The 22,122-nt window shown below is 36.3% G+C and overlaps 2 protein-coding genes across 9 annotated transcripts in view; one reads left to right on the forward strand and one right to left on the reverse strand.

Annotated features, from left to right (window-relative positions):
* LOC131431442 (uncharacterized) overlaps positions 1-22,122 on the forward strand; it is a 400,265-nt gene that overhangs the window by 113,475 nt on the left and 264,668 nt on the right. The window lies entirely within an intron of this gene.
* Positions 153-13,543, reverse strand: LOC131429335 (uncharacterized). Its single transcript, XM_058593408.1, has 5 exons — positions 12,183-13,543; positions 11,966-12,124; positions 11,862-11,899; positions 603-2,016; positions 153-544 (listed from the first exon to the last, which is right to left on the reverse strand). Exons 1-5 carry the CDS (start codon positions 13,495-13,497, stop codon positions 381-383), a joined length of 3,090 nt encoding a protein of 1,029 aa, XP_058449391.1. The 5' UTR covers positions 13,498-13,543; the 3' UTR covers positions 153-380.

Genomic DNA, 22,122 nt, shown 5'->3' on the forward strand with positions numbered 1-22,122 from the left:
TGAAAATATCGATCATTAGAAATTTTGGTTGACTTGTTCCACATCAATAGCTCGAACAATCCCATGGAGCTGATCCTTATAGTTTTTTAACAACAAGGCGATCTGTAAAGTTGCTATTATCGCAGTCCGGCAGTTTATGGCAAACGAAAAGATTAAATCTAATTTTTATTTATTGGTGCATTATTTATAATTATTGTAACTAACACAAGAAAAGAGCCAGTTATTTTTGTTTTTTCAGCCTTTTGCCAGTGCTAGTAGTTGTTTTTTGAGATTGTATTTTTTTTAGTTCGTTGATACTATAATTTCTACATACAACACTTAAAATTATTACTCTGAGGGTTCAGATAATAGTGCAACAAACGGTCTTAAATAACAAATAATCATTTGAAACGCCTGGTTAACCGCAATCGGGTGCCATCCTTGGGCATCAAAGGCACCACCGCAGGGCTAAACTCGAGCTCGGGTCCTTTGGTAGCCTCGAAGTTAAAATTCGATAGGAAAAATATTAAACCAATTTTAGTCACCATTTCTCCCATACGTAATCCTGCAATAATAAGCAATCATAAGAAGTGCTTGTACAGTTCATTTCACTGAATACACACCGATACAGTTTCGAGGACCCTCTCCGAATGGATAGTAAGCTCGCTCATCGTAGTTCTTCGTCGCCACATCGAATCGTTCTGGATGGTACCTCTCCGGATCCGGGAAGTATTCCTCACTCATACCGTAGGCCCGCAATGGAATCACCACCTGTGTTCCTTTTCGGATCACTATCTTCGAATCGGGCACACGATAATCCTCGGTGCACTCGCGATTAAGAATCGGCAGTCCTGGATACTTTCTTAAAGTTTCCTTCACACAGAGATCCAAATATTTCATCTGTTTGATTGAGTCGAAGTTTATATCTCCGTTAGATTTGTTCAGAACATCATCAATCTCGGCAACGAGCTTTCCTGTCACTTCAGGATTGTGACTAAGTTCGTGTAAAGTGAATGACATTACTCCGGATGAGGTTTCTGATCCAGCAATATAAAACAGAAATATATTCGCGGCACACTCAGTCAAGCTCAATTGAATTTTTTCATTGCTACTTTCAGTTTGGCGTAGATCGATCAATAACTGGATGAAATCTTTTCTGGTAACTTCATTTTTCTCTCTATACTCGATCTGTTCCTTAATTACTTTCATAACGAAATTGGAAACTTCCGGTGGAAGAGCACTAATTCCGGTGAATTTTAATAAGGCCGGACAGACGAATGACGCTGCCGTTCGGAAGTTTATGGAAAAATTATCTCGAAGGAAATGATTTATAGTGGTTCCAAACAAATCCGCTGGGTCATTTAAGCAGTTTGCCTCATATCCAAAGAAAACAGTTGCCACGATTTCTTGCATAAAAAGAGAAAGTACGGCTCGTACATTCACGATCTCCCCTTTATCAGCAAACGGTTCCAAGTGTTTTCTTAATTTATGACCAACACTCATAATTGTAGGCAACATATTTCGCAACTGTCCGGAGGTGAAGGTCGGCGTGAGTTTGTTGCGCAAATTCCTCCATCGCTTGCCTGGAAGACCAAACAAATTAGCGGTGAATGGATCACCTTTTTCATTGCAGTACACTCCTCGGTCGTGGAAATGATTGAAGTCCTCCGTCATGATCTGATGAGCTAGGTAAGGATCACGGATCAGGATGGCAGGCGTGAAGAACAGATAAATTCCAACCAACCGCTCCTTGCTCTTCGAATACAAACTGTTGATAGCAATTCCAAAGGATTCTGTCTTCTTGGCTACGGTTGTAAGATTTCCGAAAGGAATGTTTGGTTTCAGATTCGGTATTCCGTTCCGTTCCCAGTACGAGTAGACATAACGGAGGCCTAAATAGACCAGAACTGACAACAATGCAAGTGTTAAGAGAAACATCTTCCGCGATTGCCGGGTGTATTGCAACTGAGGGCCGAAACGATACGCTGGTAGCGCATTTCTTATCAAGTAATTGATAACAATAATATAAATTTGACACTAGACATATGACTGATACCAGACGCCAAACAAACAACAATATACCGAGCTCCGATGACTTGTATATTTTGTTCGGGCAATAATTTACATGTCATTCCGATAACTCTTCAGTAGCAAACCCGATCATTAAGCTGTAACAAGTTAATGACAGAAATCTGTTTTCATAGCAAAAAGAGGCATAGTTTAGATACAATATGTTGAAAGGGTATTTAATCTAATCTTAATGTATTTGTTCTTTACATTTGCGAGAGAATCGCTATTCATTACGATTGTGTATTCGGATGACTCGAAAAACTTAAGCGCGACAAGCCGCATACTCGAAGTCATTTCTGATTCATGATCAGCCATGAAAATTTCATTCTATTCCTTTCCAGTTAGCTAACACTCGAATGCATTTCGAGTGTTTGTGAAACAAGCTTTAGCGAACTATCAATGCGATATATTTACATTTATTCTCATTTTCTGTTTGCACATCAGTGACCAGTTTCAGAAACAAACGTACAATCAGTGAAAGCAGGTTAATCAAAACATGCAAGTTATTAAAAAAATAAAAAACTAAATAAATTCTTCGCAGATTAACTTTTGCAGTATAGACAACATTTAAATCAATAACCAAACTGGAAGAGTAGTTCATTTTAAGAATCTGGTAAGAAGCCTACGTTAGATCGATTAAACTCACTATAATTCTGTACTTTAGTTTCAGAAAAAAGGTCAGTTATGTTATCTGTTCGGAATACAAAATTTACAAAGGACAGCATATGTTTTTCTCCCATACGTTCTTGCAATCTTAGAATTTTCTATTTGAAATCGGCTACTTCCACTTCTCAACCCGACTTTTTATTAGACATGTGACAATAATGGTCTGTCTCACAAATCAAGTTATACAACTGGTCTTCTCACTGAAGTCTGACGGGCGCAAGATAATGAAATTTTCTGGCCGCTTAACTGCACGCAGCGCAAATTAAATTAATACAGTCGCTTGCTGAATGAGAGTGTTTAGTTTTTTAAATTGGCGTCGTTACACGTTTACATTAAATAAGGGGACTAACAAGACAAAAAAATACAACAACCAAAATTTCTTCATTTATTTTTCTGTTGTTGATTCGCGTGTATTAATGAAAGAAAATATCAAACAGTTCTTTCGGAAAATAGTTCACCTTTAAAAGAACCGAATTATTGAATTTCTCCCCCGTCAAATGAGGTCGAGTGCTTTTTCCTTGAATGCGAAGCTTCTGCTATTGGTTATTGTTGAAAATAATTGCCACTTTTTCGGAGCGAACAGCGTACAAGACAAAACATATTGTTTGTTATTCTCGTTTGTTTAGCACCGGCTTTGACCCAAATGTAGTCTTTCGCCGAGCGAATCTTCTTATCTTCTCATCAGACATGTGATAATTGTGGCAGTCTCGAAACTCATTATAACTCGCTTTTAAAGAAAATGAATCCCATTTAATTCCAGTATATTAAACAATCTGTACTATTTCGCCACTAATATCAAAAAGTAGCAACAATACTAGAATTTCGTTGTGCTATTTGAACTTTCATTAGTCTATCAGTTCTAATTTTGTTGGAAGGAAAGTGTGGTGCTATCTTTTTTTCACTAGTTCAGGTAAATTATTTTATTGTATTATAACAATAATATATTTTGCTATGTTTTTTTTATAGGTGCTCGGGAAAATTCCGATTCTAGAAATGAGCAAAACGAGTCATGATATGGGAAAAATTGTGTATTTTAATATTATAATAATACACCATGATTAAAAGTTCTCGGATTATGATCCATCTGGACTGATTTCGCTGAAATTTAAGGGTAACGCACTTGACGTTGATAGGTATAACTTCAGGCGTGTTTTTGCTCAGGCGTTATGTTTTAAAATAAGATCAGTTCGCTTTCACATCTCATCCAAGTTAGTCGATAAAACAGAACCGCTTACGTTCGGGACGGTAGAAACCAAGTACACTGAGGTCTCTTTTTACGCGGGGGATACGTACCGCATAAAACAAAACCCCGCAAAAAAAGCCGCGTAACTTGGGAAATCCGCGTAAAAAAAACCGCGTAACTTCGGAAGTCCGCGTAAAAAAACCGCAAAACTTTTTTTGATGCAAATATCTTAGAATGCATGAACGTCCAGATCTGGTGTAATCTCGAAAAATTTTTTTTTGAAAAAATCGACTTTGGGACTTGAGACTTTGAGGCCGCGTAACTTCGGAAATCCACGTAGAAAATAACCGCAAAATGGATTTTTTTAATGCAAACTGTCTTAGAAATGCATGAAACCAGATCTGGTGTAATCTGGTGTGAAAATCGACTTTGGGACTTAGAAAATTTGAGATCGCTTAACTTCAGAAACCCACGTAAAACCTCATAGAGAGCCATTAAATAGTTTCGGAATATTTCTTCATGTTTTTTTCTCATACAAATTTACAAGTTTAAAATTTTTACGATTTGCTCAAAATCACAGAATATATGGAATTTGTTTTGGTAATAAAACAATATATCCTGCTGTCTATTCGATTTTTCAAATTTATTTATTCGACTTTCAAAATTCATACAACAGTTGAGTTCAAATATAGCATACAACAATAACAAATTAAAAAAAAAAAAAACAAAAAATGAAAAATTAATCACTATCGTAAATTACAAATTTACGCTTATTTGTATGGATTGTAACATCACGGGAAACTTCAGTACCAATGTTTATTTGCATTTCTTTCAATAAATTTGATTCCAATTCTTTGTACCGTACCATACAATAATTAAGATCATTTTTAAAGGAAATAGGACGTTGTATATTAGGGTCACATTTTAAAAAATGCTCCGCTAGCTTATTCGCCAAATCTAAATTTTTGTCGCACTTATTTCTTTGCTATCATCGATCGCTGGGTCAATTGTATCATTGAGGCTGTCCAATAACTTTTCGTTTTCTATAACGAACTCCTTTAAAAGTTCGTCGATATCTTTACTGGACATGCCTCAAAACCTTCACCTCCCAATGCGTGAGCCCACAACAGGATTTCTGAAACTGCATTATCCGATTGTGGTTTTGTAAAAATGAGTCATACAAATAAAAATATATCAATTCTTAGTGGATTTCACAAAAGGCTGCAGTTTATTTTCTTTTCCGATTGTTGAGAAGCGATCACGAACGTTTTCATTAATTTCCCACTAATAACTCATATAAAGATACTCACTGTCCCAGCCTCACTTTTGCGTATTAATGGGCCCGGGGGCAAGATTTATTTGGGTGCCCCAAACAGACGGAATGACCTTTTTTTACTCGCTGAGTCCCGTCGAGTACCACCTAAGACCGTGGGCTCCGGGGCACGTGCCCCCGCTGCCACTCTGTGAAAGCGGCCCTGCATTGTCCACAATCTCTAAAATATGTAGTTCAAAGTTTGCTATTTGTTTGGTCACTATTCGGATAGTGTCATAACAAAATAGTTTTTTCATAGTGGAATCTAAAAAGAACCAATCTTTTTTTTTTAAGACGTTTCATACTGGTACTGTAAAATGCATTGAAACAAATGAAAGTATATTGCCGTCCTTGCACAGGGTGTGCCGAAACTAAACCGTGCCGGAAGGGTTTTTTTTATACCCCTTCGGTCCAGTTCAGAGCCGGCACAGTTCAGTACACGTACGCTAATATTATTCCACACGTATTCAATACGTGTATAATTCTGCTAATTAAAGTAAAACATATTAACAAGTCGAATAGAAACAATTCGAAAGATCTCCGATGTTAGGGAAGCTCAGTTTTCAACCATTGGATGTAAACCCATTGAACCAATGCTTAGAGCTGAAACAGCACAATGGGGTTACCGTTGCCCGTAACTGAGGTCTTCTTAACGTGGAGATATGGATCGCACAAAAAAGCACGCAATAAATAACTGCGCATCTTCGTTAATCCGCGAAAATAAATCGCAAATTATCGGAAATCAGTGTAAAAAATAAACTGCGTAACTTCGGAAATCCGCGTAGAAAAAAAAACGGCGTAACTTCGGAAATCCGCGTAAAAAAAAACGCGTAACTTCGGAAATCCGCGTAAAAAAAGCCGCGTAAAAAGAAACCGCATAAAAAAAACCGCGTAGAAAGAGACCCCAGTGTACAGTATTGTGTAGTGAACAATAGAACGATCTCGAAATGAGTGAACCAAACGAACAAAGGCTACCGCCGGTACAGAAGAATACAATTATTGTTGGCTTCAGACAGTGCAAAATCCGACCTTCGATACGAGAACTTGAAGGTTTGCTTAAGGAGCAAATGTATCTTGACATTAAACGTGTACATTTGCTGCAATCCAATAAGACAAATAATGTTGTTTACATCCAGTTTTATAAAGAGTTGGATGCAATTCAATTCGCAAAAGACCAGAACAATGTGCACTACGTGGAGCACGAAAACATTAAATACAACATTCCAGTATATATGGAAGATAGTGCTATAGAAGTGCGTGTGCATGATCTTCCCTCAAGCGTCATCGATCCTTATATTCGCAAAACTATATCCCAATACGGAGAGATTCTCTCTATCGAAAAAAGAAAAGTGGAAGAACTTTTTTCCCGGTATTCTTAATGGCGTACGTTTGTTACGCATGCGCTTGAAAAGGGCTATCCCTTCTTATGTGACTTTCGGTCAGGATATAAGAATCCCGTGCAAATCACTTGTTACCGATGACAATCAGATGACCACATGTCAATATTGCCAAAAAGCTGTTCACTACGGTAAGCCATGTGATAAACTGGACAACTACACCAAAGGACAACGATGCTTCCTTCACACCAACCCCAAGCAACCCCAGTACACCTGTGACAGCCGCCAACGACAATGAAGCATCCTCCTCAACGAAACCATCAGTGTCCCCTTTAGAACAAAGTACGCCAGCTGCAGCTATTAATCTACCCAGCGTCTGTGAAAAAATAACGATTGTTCCGCCAATAACAGTGATGCTGAACCAATGGACGGGAGTGTGAATAGCGAACCACTGCTTTCCCTTCATTCGCTGGATAACAATGAAAGCGCCTCTCCTCCAAGAAAAAAAGGCGGGTGGGTAATGTCAGAGACATAACTGGATGTCGTGAATACGAAAACAACTGACATGTTCCTTAACACTTCCGAATATCAATTGTATGAATTATGCACGCATTCCCCTTTTTCACATTTTTCGCAAAAACAAAGAAAGCTTCACTTGATCTCGATTACTGTGAATTTCACACAGCGAAAAGTGCACAAATCTAAGCAAACTGTTCTTGATTTGCAGTAAACTGAGGATATTTCCCTACGATTTGCAAACAACAAATCCTAATAGTTCTTTAGAAAACTTTTAGAGCCATTAGAACGGCTGATATTGTGCAATGCTCTCCACCGTTGTTTTTTTTCCCAATGCTAATGACTGGCAGCTGTGACGTAATCGCTCTTGTCGAAAGCGAAACTAGCTGTGCAGACGACACAAAACACATCTGCTCGTGGCGATAGAATCCAAACTGATTCAATTTTTGTTAAGAGATTGCCTTTTATGTGATTTCGTTTGTAGCTTTTTCACTAATGGGCGGTCCTAACGGCTATAAAAATAGCCGCACGGAACCACCCGCGATCCCATTTCAACCAGAATATTAGTTGATTTTCTGAATTCGATTGGTTAAAATTTGGTACAACTAATCGATTGTTGTTTTAACTAAACTGTCATTTTTGTTTATCGATTAGCAGAAAAGATGGTTGAAACAACTAATTTAACTGTTTGAAAAAAAAAATGCTGTCAATTAGGGAGGACACATACCTTTCGATTTCAATAAATATTTTAGTTGAAATAACTGGTGTTGTTATTGAAACAAAATTCTGTTAATTGAAAAAAAATCGGTTTTATTTGTTTTAGACATTGCAAATAGTTGAATCGATGTTATTGATTTGAGAAAATAATCAAAATATACTTACTGATTACTTCGGCATGTTGAGATTCATGAAATAAATATCGTTGTTAAAATATAAACAGTATTTTATATTGACATGTAATATCATTAGGGCTGGAAAAACTGCTGATTTCAAGTGATCTTAACCGAGGAATAAATTATCATTACGCAATCAGAACTGATCTGATCTCTGAGTGATTTTGATTTTTGTATGATCATGATCATGTCAAGTCGAGATCAGTAAAAATCTAAATTCTAAAAAACTACTTCTGATTCGATCGGAAATGATTGATGTAGAAAAACGTTTTCAATCAGCAAAACTGCCTGAAGGGGCGAGTAAATTAGCGAAATTTGTAAATTTACCTAAAATAAGTATTGAAAGATGATGCCTTCAAACGGTTGAATTAAAGTTATGCACTGATAATTTTAGTCAATTTATATGAACTTGGGTGCATCAACCGCTGGGAATTTTGCGTCGGCAATTCAAACGCGCCATTCAAACGCAGCGCGTTCTGTGTGTTTGAAACCCTTCGCTTCTGTTACTTTTGTAAATTAAATTCATGTCAAAAAGCGTTTTATTGCTAATGCATGAACATCATCATCGGTAACAAACAGCTGGAAGTAAAACAGTCTGCTGGAAGTAAATCATTGATCGATTTTGAAGCATAAAATTTTTGCGCATACCTGAAAGATTACGAGATTCATTAACATTTTATAATTTGTCACCAATTCTTTTCCATCTTAAACAAGGTTAACTTTATCACAACACCGCTGTTAGATAAACACTTGTTATGGAATCATAAATTTCTAAAATTGAATGAACACAATTTCACCAAACGCTTTAACCATCGATGTTGTTTTCATTGACATTTGAAGCGACGCGAACAGATTTCAACTAAAAAAGTTGTTGATTTTGCATTGCGATTATTGTTTTGCTTTCAACTGTCTCCGGCATTTGACAGCATTCAAGACAACATATTTTTCAACTACTTGAATATATGCAAATCAAAAACCATATTGGTTGAATCAAAAAGAAATTAGTTAAATCAACTATCGCAAAAATCAAAAACTGCGATATCGCAATTTTATGATCGAAGGGTTCTCCGTGCGCATTCAGAATTTTAATGTTGATTATTTCATTTCGGATTTGCATAATTTATTGAAAGAAACTATCAATATGCTGAAGGGACTCGTTTCTAGCATTCAGAAAGGTCAAATTGCGTAATTCTCTACGACATTAAACTCTGGAACATTTTTCGCAAAAACAAAGAAGGCTTCACTTGATCTCGATTACTGTGAGTTTCACACAGCGAAAAGTGGACAAATCAAAGCAAACTGTTCTTGATTTGCAGTAAACTGAGGATCCTTTTTAGCGAGCATGGCACCCTCAGGCGAGTCCGCATTGAATCTCATACATAGAAGTAGGGGAGAGAAATGTCAAATTCGTTTAGCGCACACGAATAATACGCGCCCATACAATTGACATGATATGTTGAATGAGATACCGTGCATGGCGTTACTCGACTTAAGATTAATTTCGCTCCAAGCTGACAGGGTCTGCTAAAATTGACTTCCTGCACGCAACTCTTCTAAAGGGCGAACAGTACTTAATGTTAAGTATTTTGTTGGCAACGTGTATGCTAAGTTTTGAGCATGCACCAAAGAAAACAGATATTTTCTCTTATTGGGAAAATTACACAGAAATTTATTGCACAGCGTCATTTGATAATTCTAGCAACATCAGTTGCCGCTGAAAGAGTCAATTCAACAGCGGGAAACATGGCTTGTTTGAGTCCAGGGATTTCTCAATTTTTGAAAATGTGATTTTTGAAAATGTGAATGTGAACCAAAAATGTGGCTGTGATCCAAAAATTAATTTTTGCAATTAAATATACTTTCTTGTTTTAATAAATTTTGATTCACCTGGTGACAAATATCGATATTTATCGATAATATCGATATTGAATTGCGATATATCGATATTATCGATAACTGATTTGATTCGATATTTCCCATCTCTAATCCAAACTTATTCAAGTTTTGTTGAGAGGTTTGTTTCTACCTGATTTCGTTTGTAGCTTTTTCACTAATGGGCGGTCCTAACGGCTATAAAAATAGACGCATACAGAATTTTATTGTCGATTATTTCATTTCGGATTTGCATAATTTATTGAAAGAAACTATCAATATGCTGTAGGGATTCGTTTCTAGCATTCACAAGGACCAAATTGAGGAACTCACTGCGATATTCACCACTTTTCGGAACATTTTTCCCGGACGATTAGTGTACTATTGAAATACTTCAATGCTTTTGCTATACACGTTTAAATTGAAAAATTTCGATTCTATTGGTAGTTAGATTATATAAATCCTTTCACAGATCACTGAGCTATGAGCTTTAAAAATACGAGAAAGGCAAACGCGCCTTATGAATTATCCTCTTTGATACTCGTTTATACCAAACATTTCAGAAAAGTTTTATTTTGAATTATTTGAGACTATGTCACAAAACTGAAAATTTTATCATAAAATTGTGATCATATTTCCGATGGCATGTCGCAAGAATTATGTTGATTCATTAGATACAACAATAGATATTCACGATCAAAAACTTATCACTCTCTCAGAGGGTAAATTTTGAAAAGGCAACCCATAGTAAAGTAAGTCGACACGACAAAAAATTATAACAAGATCCAGCAAAAAAAAATTTGTTCACTGTAAATCGGCTGCGTTAAACTTAAGTGTAAAGGAGCCGAATAAAAAAAAACTTTATGAAAAAAAATAAGATTTCAAATATGAGTTAAATGCAATGATGCGATGAGCGTATTTTTCACGCGATTTTAACTAATGTCTCAAACGATATACATTAATAAAGCACAGTTGTAGTACGTACAGTACGACGAATTTCTTTTAGTCTGAATATAAATATTATGATTATGAATAACGACAAACTCTATGTCGAATTCTTGCAAATACCGTGGAATGATGTTTCCATTTTCATAAAATTAAAAAAAAATTTAATAAAATTATTTAGGTGGATCAATACAGCTTGTGTTGTTATATCTCTGAAACAAATTAATCAAAGTGGTTGAAAAAAAAATTCTGTTTCTCTTTAGATGCTGTTCCAAATTCACAATCGAATTTATTTTTCGGTTCACGCTAGCTCTCGGAATATTATTCTAACAACAACAGTCGCATCAAATGTGTAAGAACACATCCAGATATATCCATACAAAATATAACGTTGATGTTTGCCAAATGAAAGGCGTAGCCGTGCTTAGTCTATTATGATGTCAATTTTCGGTTCATTATCTTTATGTCAATTCTTTATCAGCTGGTAAGTAAAACAACACAATTAGAAAATAAATATGCCTGAAGATCAAGTAAACATTTTTCATAGTTCTTGCTTTTCAATGTCTGGTTTTTGCCTTACCATTATTCTATTCAGCAATCCATCACATCACTTGAGACAGAGGGTTCAAAGTGATATCCGGGTAGAAAATTGGAGTTACGTGCTTTGAAAGAAATACATTCCTCAAGCAATGCATTTTCGGACCATGATCAATTTCAATGGGAGAAGACTTATTGCTCATGGTTCCATGAGAAGTTAAAATGATTGCGAAATATCTTTTGCGTTCATATGGAAATACTAAAACGTATGGTTTTGAACATCAATATATAAAGAATCGAAAACAAAACTCATCATTTATAATCTATCATAACAAACTGAAACCAAATGAGATAAGATAAAATAAAAAATGAATGATTTCAGTGTTCAGTGCTCAATGAGAGAGCTTTCTGTTAAAGTGAGTTACGTTCAAGTACCTGTAACCGTAAATGAAGTATTTCCGAATACGGTAACAGAAAGCTATTTTGGTAATAATTATGAAAGCAATCAGTTTTTTATATCATCTATTTATACGCGGCTTTAACCAAGTTACGGTCGTAGGCCGGAAAACAATCAGTTTTTTTCTGTCTTCTGCGTCAACATCAAATTGGTTAAAATAATTAGTCATCAGTTGATAACGTAATTTTTGTTTTTAACTCTGCCGGTTTGTTACACGCAGAAGAATGCCATGCTTTGGTACCAACGGTGTCACCGCGGGGCTGAACTCGATCTCAGGTCCTCTGGTTGCTTCGAAGTTAAAGTTTGACAGAAGGAAAATTATACCAATTTTAGACACCATTTCACCCATACGTAGTCCTGAAATAATAAGCAATCATAAGAAGTGCTTGTACAGTTCATTTCACTGAATACACACCGATACAGTTTCGAGGACCCTCTCCGAATGGATAGTAAGCTCGCTCATCATAGTTCTTCGTCGCCATATCGAATCGTTCTGGCTGGTATCTATCCGGATCCGGAAAATATTTCCCACTCATACCGTAGGCCCGCAACGGAATCACCACCTGGGTTCCTTTTCGGATCACTATCTTCGAATCGGGCACACGATAATCCTGTGTGCACTCGCGGTTAAGAATGGGAAGAGTAGGATATTTTCTAAGAGTTTCTTTCACACAGAGATCCAAATATTTTATCTCTTTCACCATGTCATAATTTATATCTCCGTTAGATTTGGCCAGTGCTTCGTTAATTTCGCTGACAAGCTTTTGCAAAACTTCCGGATTGTGACTCAGTTCGTGTAAAGTGAATGAAATAACTCCGGATGAGGTTTCGGATCCAGCTATATAAAACAGGAAAATGTTTGCAGCACATTCTCCTAAGCTCATTTGAATCTCCTTATTTTTAGTATCATTCTGTCGAAGATTAATTAACAACTGGACGAAATCTTTTCTGGTGACATCATTTTTCTCTCTATGTTCAATCTGCTCCTTTATTACTTTCATAACGAATTTAGACAGCTCTGGAGGTAATGAGCCAACTCCTGTGAATTTCAGTAAAGCCGGACAGATGAATGTCGCTGCGGTTCGGAAGTTTACAGAGAAAGTGTCACGAAGAATGTGTCCCAAAGTGGTTCCGAACAAATCTTCAGGATCATTCAAACAGTTTGCCTCATATCCGAAGAAAACAGTAGCCACAATCTCTTGCATAAAAAGAGATACTACGGTTCGAACATTCACAACCTCCCCTTGGTCGGCAAACGGTTCCAAGTGTTTTCTCAGTTTATCACCAATACTCACAATTGTAGGCAACATGGTTCGCAACTGCCCGGAGGTGAAGGTCGGCGTGAATTTGTTGCGCAAATTCCTCCATCGCTTGCCTGGAAGGGCAAACAGATGCGCTGAAAACGGATCCCCCTTTTCATTGCAGTACACTCCTCGGTCGTGGAAATGATTGAAATCCTCGGTCATGATCTGATGAGCGAGGTAAGGATCACGAATCAGAATAGCAGGTGTGAAGAACAGATAAATTCCAACTAGCCGTTCTTCACTCTTCGAATACAAACTGTTGATAGCGATTCCAAATGATTCGGTCTTTTTGGCTACGGTGATGAGATTACCGAAAGGAATGTTGGGTTTCAGATTCGGTACTCCGTTTCGTTCCCAGTACGAATAGACATAACGGAGGCCTAAATAGACTAGTACTGATATTAATGCAAACGTTAAGAGAAACATCTTTCGCGGTTACCGGGCGTAATTCAACTGAACACCGGACTGGTAAATGAAGATTCATTGCTTATCAGCATTATTATTAGCTAGATTCTCGTGTGACGCAGCATAGTTCTAAGTTAATTGTAAACAAATAATACTTTGCACGACTGGGATGAAGTTCCTGTCGATGACGTTGTCGATGCCGCTGTATGTATTAATAAGATTGTTTAGACTCACAATATTGGCATCCGTCGTGCAAACGATTGCCACTTAGAATTGGCAAAATGATAGATTGTCGAAATCAGCAATCTGCGTTATCTCTCGATCAATAACAGTTACAGTTAAAAATTAAGGGATGTTTAACCCACAGTGTATTTTGATGGTGATGTCGCACATTTATGCACAGTCGATCGTTTCGCCGCACAAAATATATGTATGAATAATTTTGCAAACGGATTTCTCTAATAGTAAGTCTCATTTGACATTGTTAACAAAAAAATAGTAAGGGCCGAATTGGTAATTAATCCACTAGATTTCATCAATTTTCTATATTTATTTGAGAGCAAAAAAGCGGGTGGGTAATTTCACAGTCATAACTAGAGCACGTGAATACGAATAAAACTGGTATGTTTCAATTACACTTCCGAATATCGATAATCATTCGTGTTAGTTGATAGACGGTGAATGTGCACGGAAAGACCGAAATCAGCATTTTGGCGAAAAAATAATTGACTTTCTGATTTTAATTAGTTATTTTCTGATAAAACTAAAAATATCTTCCTTTTGCTAATTTAGATGTTTTCATTCTCATTCCCTTAATAATAATATTAATAAAATATTTGTTGAAATGGCTATTTTTTAGTTGAATTCACCAATTAAACATGCTTTCATTTCTTAGCTAAGATACACTTCATTTCCATTCAACTAATTTTTCAGTTGAACTGGAGAAATAAAACGTTGTTTTCAACCAACATAAATGGTTGAATTGGCTTCTGCAGTTTGTAACTAACACATGGATCAATAAGTCACGAGACTAACAATGGAAACAACTTTTTTCTTGCAAAATTGTTTTTCATTCATCAACATAATCACCTTTTAGGGTGATACAATGGTTCCAACGTTTTTCCAATTCTTTAATACCATGTGATACAAAAAAAAATTATCTTTCGCTTCAAAATAAGCTTCATTTCTTTCCCTGGAGCATTTTTTTCAAATCTTTTTCCCTGGAGCATTTTTTTTAGATCAGCAAAGAGCCAGTAGTCGCTGGGGGCTAAATCTGGCGAGTATGGGGGGTGGGGAAGCAGATCAAAGCCCAATTCGTTCAATTTCGCCATTGTTTTCATCGACTTGTGGCAGGGTGCATTGCAGCAATCGCGGCACCCACTTGGAAAAAAACTTTTTCATGCTCAATTTTTCATGAAGGATAGTAAGTACACTCCATATGATAGCTGTGTCATTTCAGCAATCTCACGGTGCTTCACTTTACGATCTTTCATTATAATTTTTGTCACTCACTCACATTTTCCGGTGTAACGGCTTCCACAGGTCTACCCGAGCGTTCCGCGTCATTTGTGTCGGTACGACCACGTTTAAACTCGGCGAACCACCGACAAATCGTTGCTTTTGATGGACAAGAGTCCGGATAACATTTTTCAATCCATTGTTTCGCTTGCACGGTGTTTTTACCCATTAAAAACAATGTTTTATCAAAACACGAAACTCGGTTTTTTCCATTTTTTAAACAAAATACAAAACGACTTTACTCCAACCTCGATAACTCAGCTGTTTCTGGTCGGATCGACTTAAAATTTTGACCAGTTTCAAGCAAAGGATAGTACTCTAGAAAGACGTGGTTACTGGTTTACTACGAGCGCCATCTCTGCTTTAGTCTCGGGACTTATAGATCCATGTGTTATATGGCGCACTGTCACTGAAAAAACGTTAACACCGCGTGGACTACTAGTCACTAGATGACACACTACTAATGAAAAAGAATTCAGTCGCGGTTGTCTTTTCTATATTGGCAGGTATAAACACAAAGTTGTATTGGAGAAAAGGCCATAAACAAAATATCAAGAAACCGGAAGTCGCCATCTTGAATTTCAGAACCACCTCAAACATCATTTTCCGGAATCCCTCTTTAAAGCCGTTCCAAAAATACCCATATTGCAATAGTTTCCATGGAATATAAATAAGCCGGAAATCGCTTTCGATGTATGCCAAAATCTTTTTTTACGATGTAGGTTCGTAAAAAAAGTTTACGTTATTTGGGATTTGATTCGTAAAAAGAGTTACGTAAAAAGAGGTAACGTATAAAAAGTGTTCGTAAACGGAGGTTTGGGTGTACATTAATCGATTAGTGCCTAATAGTATTCGATTACACTAATCGACTACTCTTTTATTAAGGGCTGAGGACAGTAGCGTAAAGTGGTAAGTTTTTTGCTATTTTCCCATTTCAAATTAAATTTTCTAGGAAACGGTGCAGAATATAGAAAAACCCACCTGACAATGTCTTCGAAATATAAATGAGAATATTCTGTGAAATTTTCAGAATGATTCATTGAGTTTAGCGGTCGTGTTGTATTTTTTTCTGACTGAAGAACTGCTGAAAATTGGAACGCTCGGAAATGCATACCTCTACTTGTTCACCGAATATCTCGGCTTTGAAGGCTTGTATCATAAATCTACTGTAACAAAGTCTAGATAATTTAGTTTAGATGCGATTAGTACATAAAAACATATATGTTATCGCGATAAAAATAAAGTCTTGTATTTTTCTGCGAAACAAAGTCATTTTCAATGCATCCGCCATTTTTTTCGCTTTGGTTTCCTGATAGCATTCTGAAAAAGGAGAGAGAAATGAAAATGGGTTGACAAAGCTGCCAAACACACAGACATTCAATCTTTGTGAAAGTTGAATATTTTTTCATTGTTCATTGGAATCCATGTAATGTTCAACCCATACGATAGATTAATGTGATAAAACTTCTCATCAAAATAATAAAATGTATGCTGGCAACCCGGTACAGTTTGCTCATATACAAGAGAGTACAAGAGAAATACGATGCGCAAAGGGAATTGAGCGAGCCACCTGGTCGATTTAAAACTCAACACGTGGCGCTCTGTCCTCAGACCCTAATGGAAAAACCTAATAATCGATTATTACGAAAAATCAGACATCACTAGTTCAGTTGAAGATATGTACCTAACTACCTCGAAATCGTCGTTCGGGAAAGTAAAGAGTTTTCCGCGTTGTTTTCAAATTTTTAGAAAACTTAATTTTTGAGTTGTTTGTGGTTATCTCACACTATTCAAAATATTATCCTAAATTCCAGATCATATTGTTGATGAAATAGTGAAAGAATTATGTTGATGTCGTTAATACAAGTCGAGATATTCACGATTATGCTCTGCCCATTCTTCCGTATGCTAATTTTGAAAAGGTGCCCCATAGTAAAATAAGTCGTATTCACGACAAAAAATCATGAGACCATTTTGAAGAAAGAGAAAGGCATTATCACACCACACTTTCAAAATTTGTTCTGCTTTATCTTCAGTGTTGATTTTCTTTAGAGTGATTTCCTAAAACTTCTTCAATACCGTTCGTTTAATAATTGAGTTTAATTTCCGAGAGACAGCGAAATGAGAAAAGCGCATACCTAAAATCATTCGAACATTTTTGAAGCCATTCTAGAGTCGGGTTGGTCTCTCCGTTCGTGACAAATAAATATCTTGTCATATTGATGACGTGTGCAAAAATTTGATGACTTGCTAAATTTTTAAATAGAAGCGCATAAATGAATTCAATAATGATAAAAGGCTCCTATTTTCGTCTAAAATAAGCGGCAGGTGAGCGGCGAATCAGTGAAAAGCAACTAACGTGCATCCGACGGTTTAGTTTTCACAAATGCAAAGGAAGCTTGTCTTGTCATAGAAATTTTGCTTGCTTTTTATGTGCCATTGCATGCTCTCATCGTCTCATAGAACAGCATGCGACATTTTTCACATATTGCAATATTGATAGCTTTCTCTTCCAATGCATAGTGAACTTTGCTGCATCATATGCACAATTTCTACTCTTGTTTTGTGATGTTGCTTGCCATTTCTTCCTCTCAATAAAATTCTGAAAAAATCCCAATCTCAAAAACGTTTAAGTTATTTCATTTACGTTGATGTAACGCGGAAGTACACCCTTTTGAAATTTTGTGTATTCAATGCTATCTCTTCTGACCTACGCCGGTTTTGCATGATGGTAAAAAAAAGAACAGCTCTATTATGCTCTCATTTATTCACACCAAACGCTACATCAAATTACAGCTTTATTCAATAAGATAAAAAAAAACTTTCTCAAACCTCGATAAACTCACCGGATCTCGGTTTGCTTAGTGCTCTATTTCCGCCGACGGATAGTTCGCTAGTGTTACACAGTTTCACACAAAAGATTCCAACTGAAAACTGCGGTAACCTGCTCCGTCCGTTTTCTGTCGTAGAAACGTTCCGGCAAGACGGGCAAGACGAAAAGTTCGTCATTCATCCACTTCAAAGCTAGAACATGAACGCCTCGCCACTGAAGCAAGTCGTGGCAGCACCACGCAGACGAACAATTGCAGCCGAAAGCGCTAGCAGTAGCAGAAGGGAAGAAAAAAGTTTGCCGGTGCTTCTGGGCGGAAAATCGCAAAGCTCTTTCTCTGTTTTGAAATTTTTCTTTCGTACAAGTTAGTTTTACACGTAGTGTCGTGAGCGTTGCTGGAGCGAAACCGAGAAAGCAATTAAATTTAAGTTTTATTTACTTGTTGTTTTGCTTTAAGAAATGTGTTGTTGCTAAACAGCATATAAAATCATTTGTTCAGTAATTAGATTCAATTATGTAAAATCCCAAAAAATATGAATAATTTCAAGAAATCGGGTTCATTGAATGCCACGAAGAAACGAAAATTGGTTCAATGGTTGTGACAGTTCAAAAATTTTCAATTTCTGTTAACCCAATATTATATTGAAGAAATCGTGTCAATCATTTTGGCTGAAGGAAAGTATTTCTACTTTCTTCATTTATTCCGCTACCGGCAAAATTTTAGTTCCACAATTTACCTGAAACTTCGAGTCATTCCCAGTCGAGAAGGAATCCACCGGAGAAAAGCTTGTTTTTCCTAGCAAAATAATTCCAAACTGATTTGCTTTCTTACAGAAAAAAAACTTACTCTACGGTACAAATTTACCGAGTAGTCAATAGTCTTGCTATCGGCGTAGCAAAGTTTTCCAATTACGCTGTTTTGCTGATCTATTTACTCGTACACAGCGCAAACTATGCCGGTACGTGAAGAAGTTTTGATTGCTTGCCAAATTCGAGGCCGGTCGAATCTGTATGCAGCGATTCAATGAGCAGTTTATGGACTGCCTAATCAAGCAGCTTCTTCATTTTGATCGGTGCTTCTGGACGTTATCCAAATTTTGCAGTGATTGGATTCATCAAATCAAGCTCCAAACTCAATACGACAGACAACACTTGAATGTGGCATGGCTTCCAGCTGTCAAACATTGATTTACGGTTTACGGTGCGGAATTGAGTTGAGCAAATAAATAGGAACTTCGCTAGCTTGCTCAAGCCAACTCGATGTTAACCGCCAACGTACTACCAGTGAACCATAATCCGATAATCCGGTTCTGCGGCCAACTCACCTGTTCTTTGATGTTACGACCGAGGCAGGGCTCTCTAACAATGCTCGTTAGGAACTTTGGCAGTTTGACGATAATTACTTGCGGTTAGAATCGAGCCGACGGACAGCCGGTCGGGGAATGTACGCCGGCACGCTATCATTATTATTTGTCAAGAAATCAACTGTGATCTTGTTATTACATCGTCATTTGTTGTTTCATCGTGTGACGGTCATGGTCTACTCTCCGCAAGAGCGAATTGAAACATGAGTTGATAGACTACAAGTATAATCAATGGTTACATAAGAACTGTGTCTGAAATAATATTCATTTTTATGCTGAATGTTTGTACAATCTATTTTACAAGTCATGGACGATTATTTATACGCGCATGTTTGAAGTTCGATAATGATGTAAGCATTATTCATGACATAACAAGCAATCGCAAACGGATACGATTCATGAAAAAAAGATTACGCTGTTTGAAATTTACTTCCAGAAAACATTTTGTTTTCACTGAGATGTTTATATACATGTTATGTTTAGAAAAAATCTGCAATAGGAACAAGATAATGGCGAAGCGATATTTAAAGTCACTTCCATTCTTCATCTTTCAGTTATTCTTCTACTCACACTGACAAAATTGGTGAGAAATTAGTTTTTGTGAAATCGAGCTCACCGCAAAAAGAAAAAAACGTTGGAACCAAACGTGTAGTATTCGATGCTTTTAATTCATTGAAACAAAATCAATTTCACACTTCCTAGACTGCCCATACTCGCATATCTTTCCCATATCGATTTTCGCCAATTTTGAGTTAGCTTGAGGAATGAAATCTATTATCAACATTCTCTCAGAAATTGCATTAAAAGTTTGGGGTTTGTTCAGTGAAATGTGAAAAAAATGTCAATTCATGCCTATCCCATATGCAAAGTACCCGCATATCAGTCCCATTCAGTGCAAATTTCAATAATTTCATTTGTTGCAATATTGGAATAGCAAAAATGTATTACCGATATTGCATGTAATAATACCATTTTTTTTTTTTTTTTTTTTTTTTTTTTTAATAACTATTTATTGGAGTATGAGTTAAAATTAAATTATTAAGATTTAAATTGGGTGTTCAGCCACAAGTGGTGACTTTTCAGCCCTGTTATATATATATATATATATATATGATTTGGTTATTACCATGAAGACATCATTTGCTTCCGCAATTCTGAGATTTTTGTGTAGGGAAAATTCTAAACCTACTTGTATTGTGTAATGGGGAAAAGGAACTTATATACTAACTTACTAACTAATACAGAGAGCGAATCGATTCAATTGAAGATTGCATCGATTTTTGTCGGAATTTGCTTATAATATTATGTGACATTACATCTAATGGTTCTATATTTGTGAGTCTGTGTAACTCATTTGTACTAAACCAGGGAGGACGCTTTAGAATCATTTTCAGAATTTTATTCTGAATCCTTTGAAGCGTTTTCTTCCTGGTGGAACAACAGCTTGACCAAATTGGTACTGCATAAAGCATGGCTGGTCTGAAAATTTGTTTATAAATTAACAATTTGTTTTTTAGACAGAGCTTAGAATTTCTGTTTATAAGAGGATATAAACATTTAATATATTTATTACACTTTGCCTGGATTCCTTCAATGTGATCCTTGAAAGTGAGTTTTTTGTCATACGTTAAACCTAAGTATTTAGCTTGATCAGACCATGTCAATTCCAAGCCATTCAATTTGAGAATGTGATTATTGTTTGGTTTTAGAAAAGAAGCTCTTGGCTTGTGAGGAAAGATAATTAATTGCGTTTTTGCTGCATTTGGTTTAATTTTCCATTTTGACAGATAATCACTGAAAATATTTAAACTTCTTTGTAGGCGACTGCAGATCACTCTTAGATTTCTACCTGTGGCTAACAGACTTGTGTCGTCACAGAATAGCGATTTCTGACAACCAACGGGTAGATTTGGAAGATCAGAAGTGAAAATATTATACAAGATTGGAGCTACACTCGAACCCAGCGGAACACCGGCTCGTACGGGTAGCAATTCAGATTTACAATTCTGATAGCTAACCTGAAGAGTACGATCAGTTAAATAATTTTGAATCATTTTGATCAAATAAATAGGAAACTGGAAATCAGACATTTTTGCTATTAAACCTTTGTGCCAAACACTGTCGAATGCTTTTTCTATGTCTAGAAAAGCAACTCCAGTGGATAACCCAGAAGATTTATTTGATTTTATCATGTTCGTTACTCTGACAAGTTGATGAGTAGTTGAATGTTCATGACGAAATCCAAACTGCTCTGGTAAAAAAATTGAATTCTCATTTATATGAGTCATCATTCTTAACAAGATAATTTTTTCAAAAAGTTTACTGATAGAAGAAAGTAAACTAATTGGGCGATAACTTGATGTTTCTGCTGGGTTTTTATCAGGTTTTAGGATAGGAATTACTTTAGCGTTTTTCCATCTTTTTGGGAAGTAAGCTAATGAGAAACACTTGTTGAAAATTTTAACCAGGAGTCTCAAGGCAACATCGGGAAGATTTTTAATAAGAATATTAAAAATTCCATCATTACCAGGAGCCTTCATGTTTTTGAGTTTCCTAATAATTGATTTAATTTCATCAAAATTGGTCTCAAGAATGTCATTTGGTAATAACACTTGGGTTGAAATATGATCATACTTCAGTGAGACTTCATTTTCAATAGGACTCACAACGTTTAAATTAAAATTGTGGACACTCTCGAACTGCTGAGCTAGCTTTTGAGCTTTTTCACCATTTGTAAGAAGTATTTGATTTCCTTCCTTGAGAGCAGGAATTGGTTTCTGAGGTTTCTTAAGAACCTTAGAAAGTTTCCAGAAAGGTTTAGAATATGGTTTAATTTGTTCAACTTCTTTAGCGAAATTTTCATTTCGCAAAAGAGTAAATCTATGTTTAATTTCTTTTTGTAAATCCTTAACTATGTTTTTCATAGCAGGATCA

Source organism: Malaya genurostris, chromosome 2, assembly GCF_030247185.1.
Source record: "Malaya genurostris strain Urasoe2022 chromosome 2, Malgen_1.1, whole genome shotgun sequence".
NCBI classification, from domain to species: domain Eukaryota; kingdom Metazoa; phylum Arthropoda; class Insecta; order Diptera; family Culicidae; genus Malaya; species Malaya genurostris.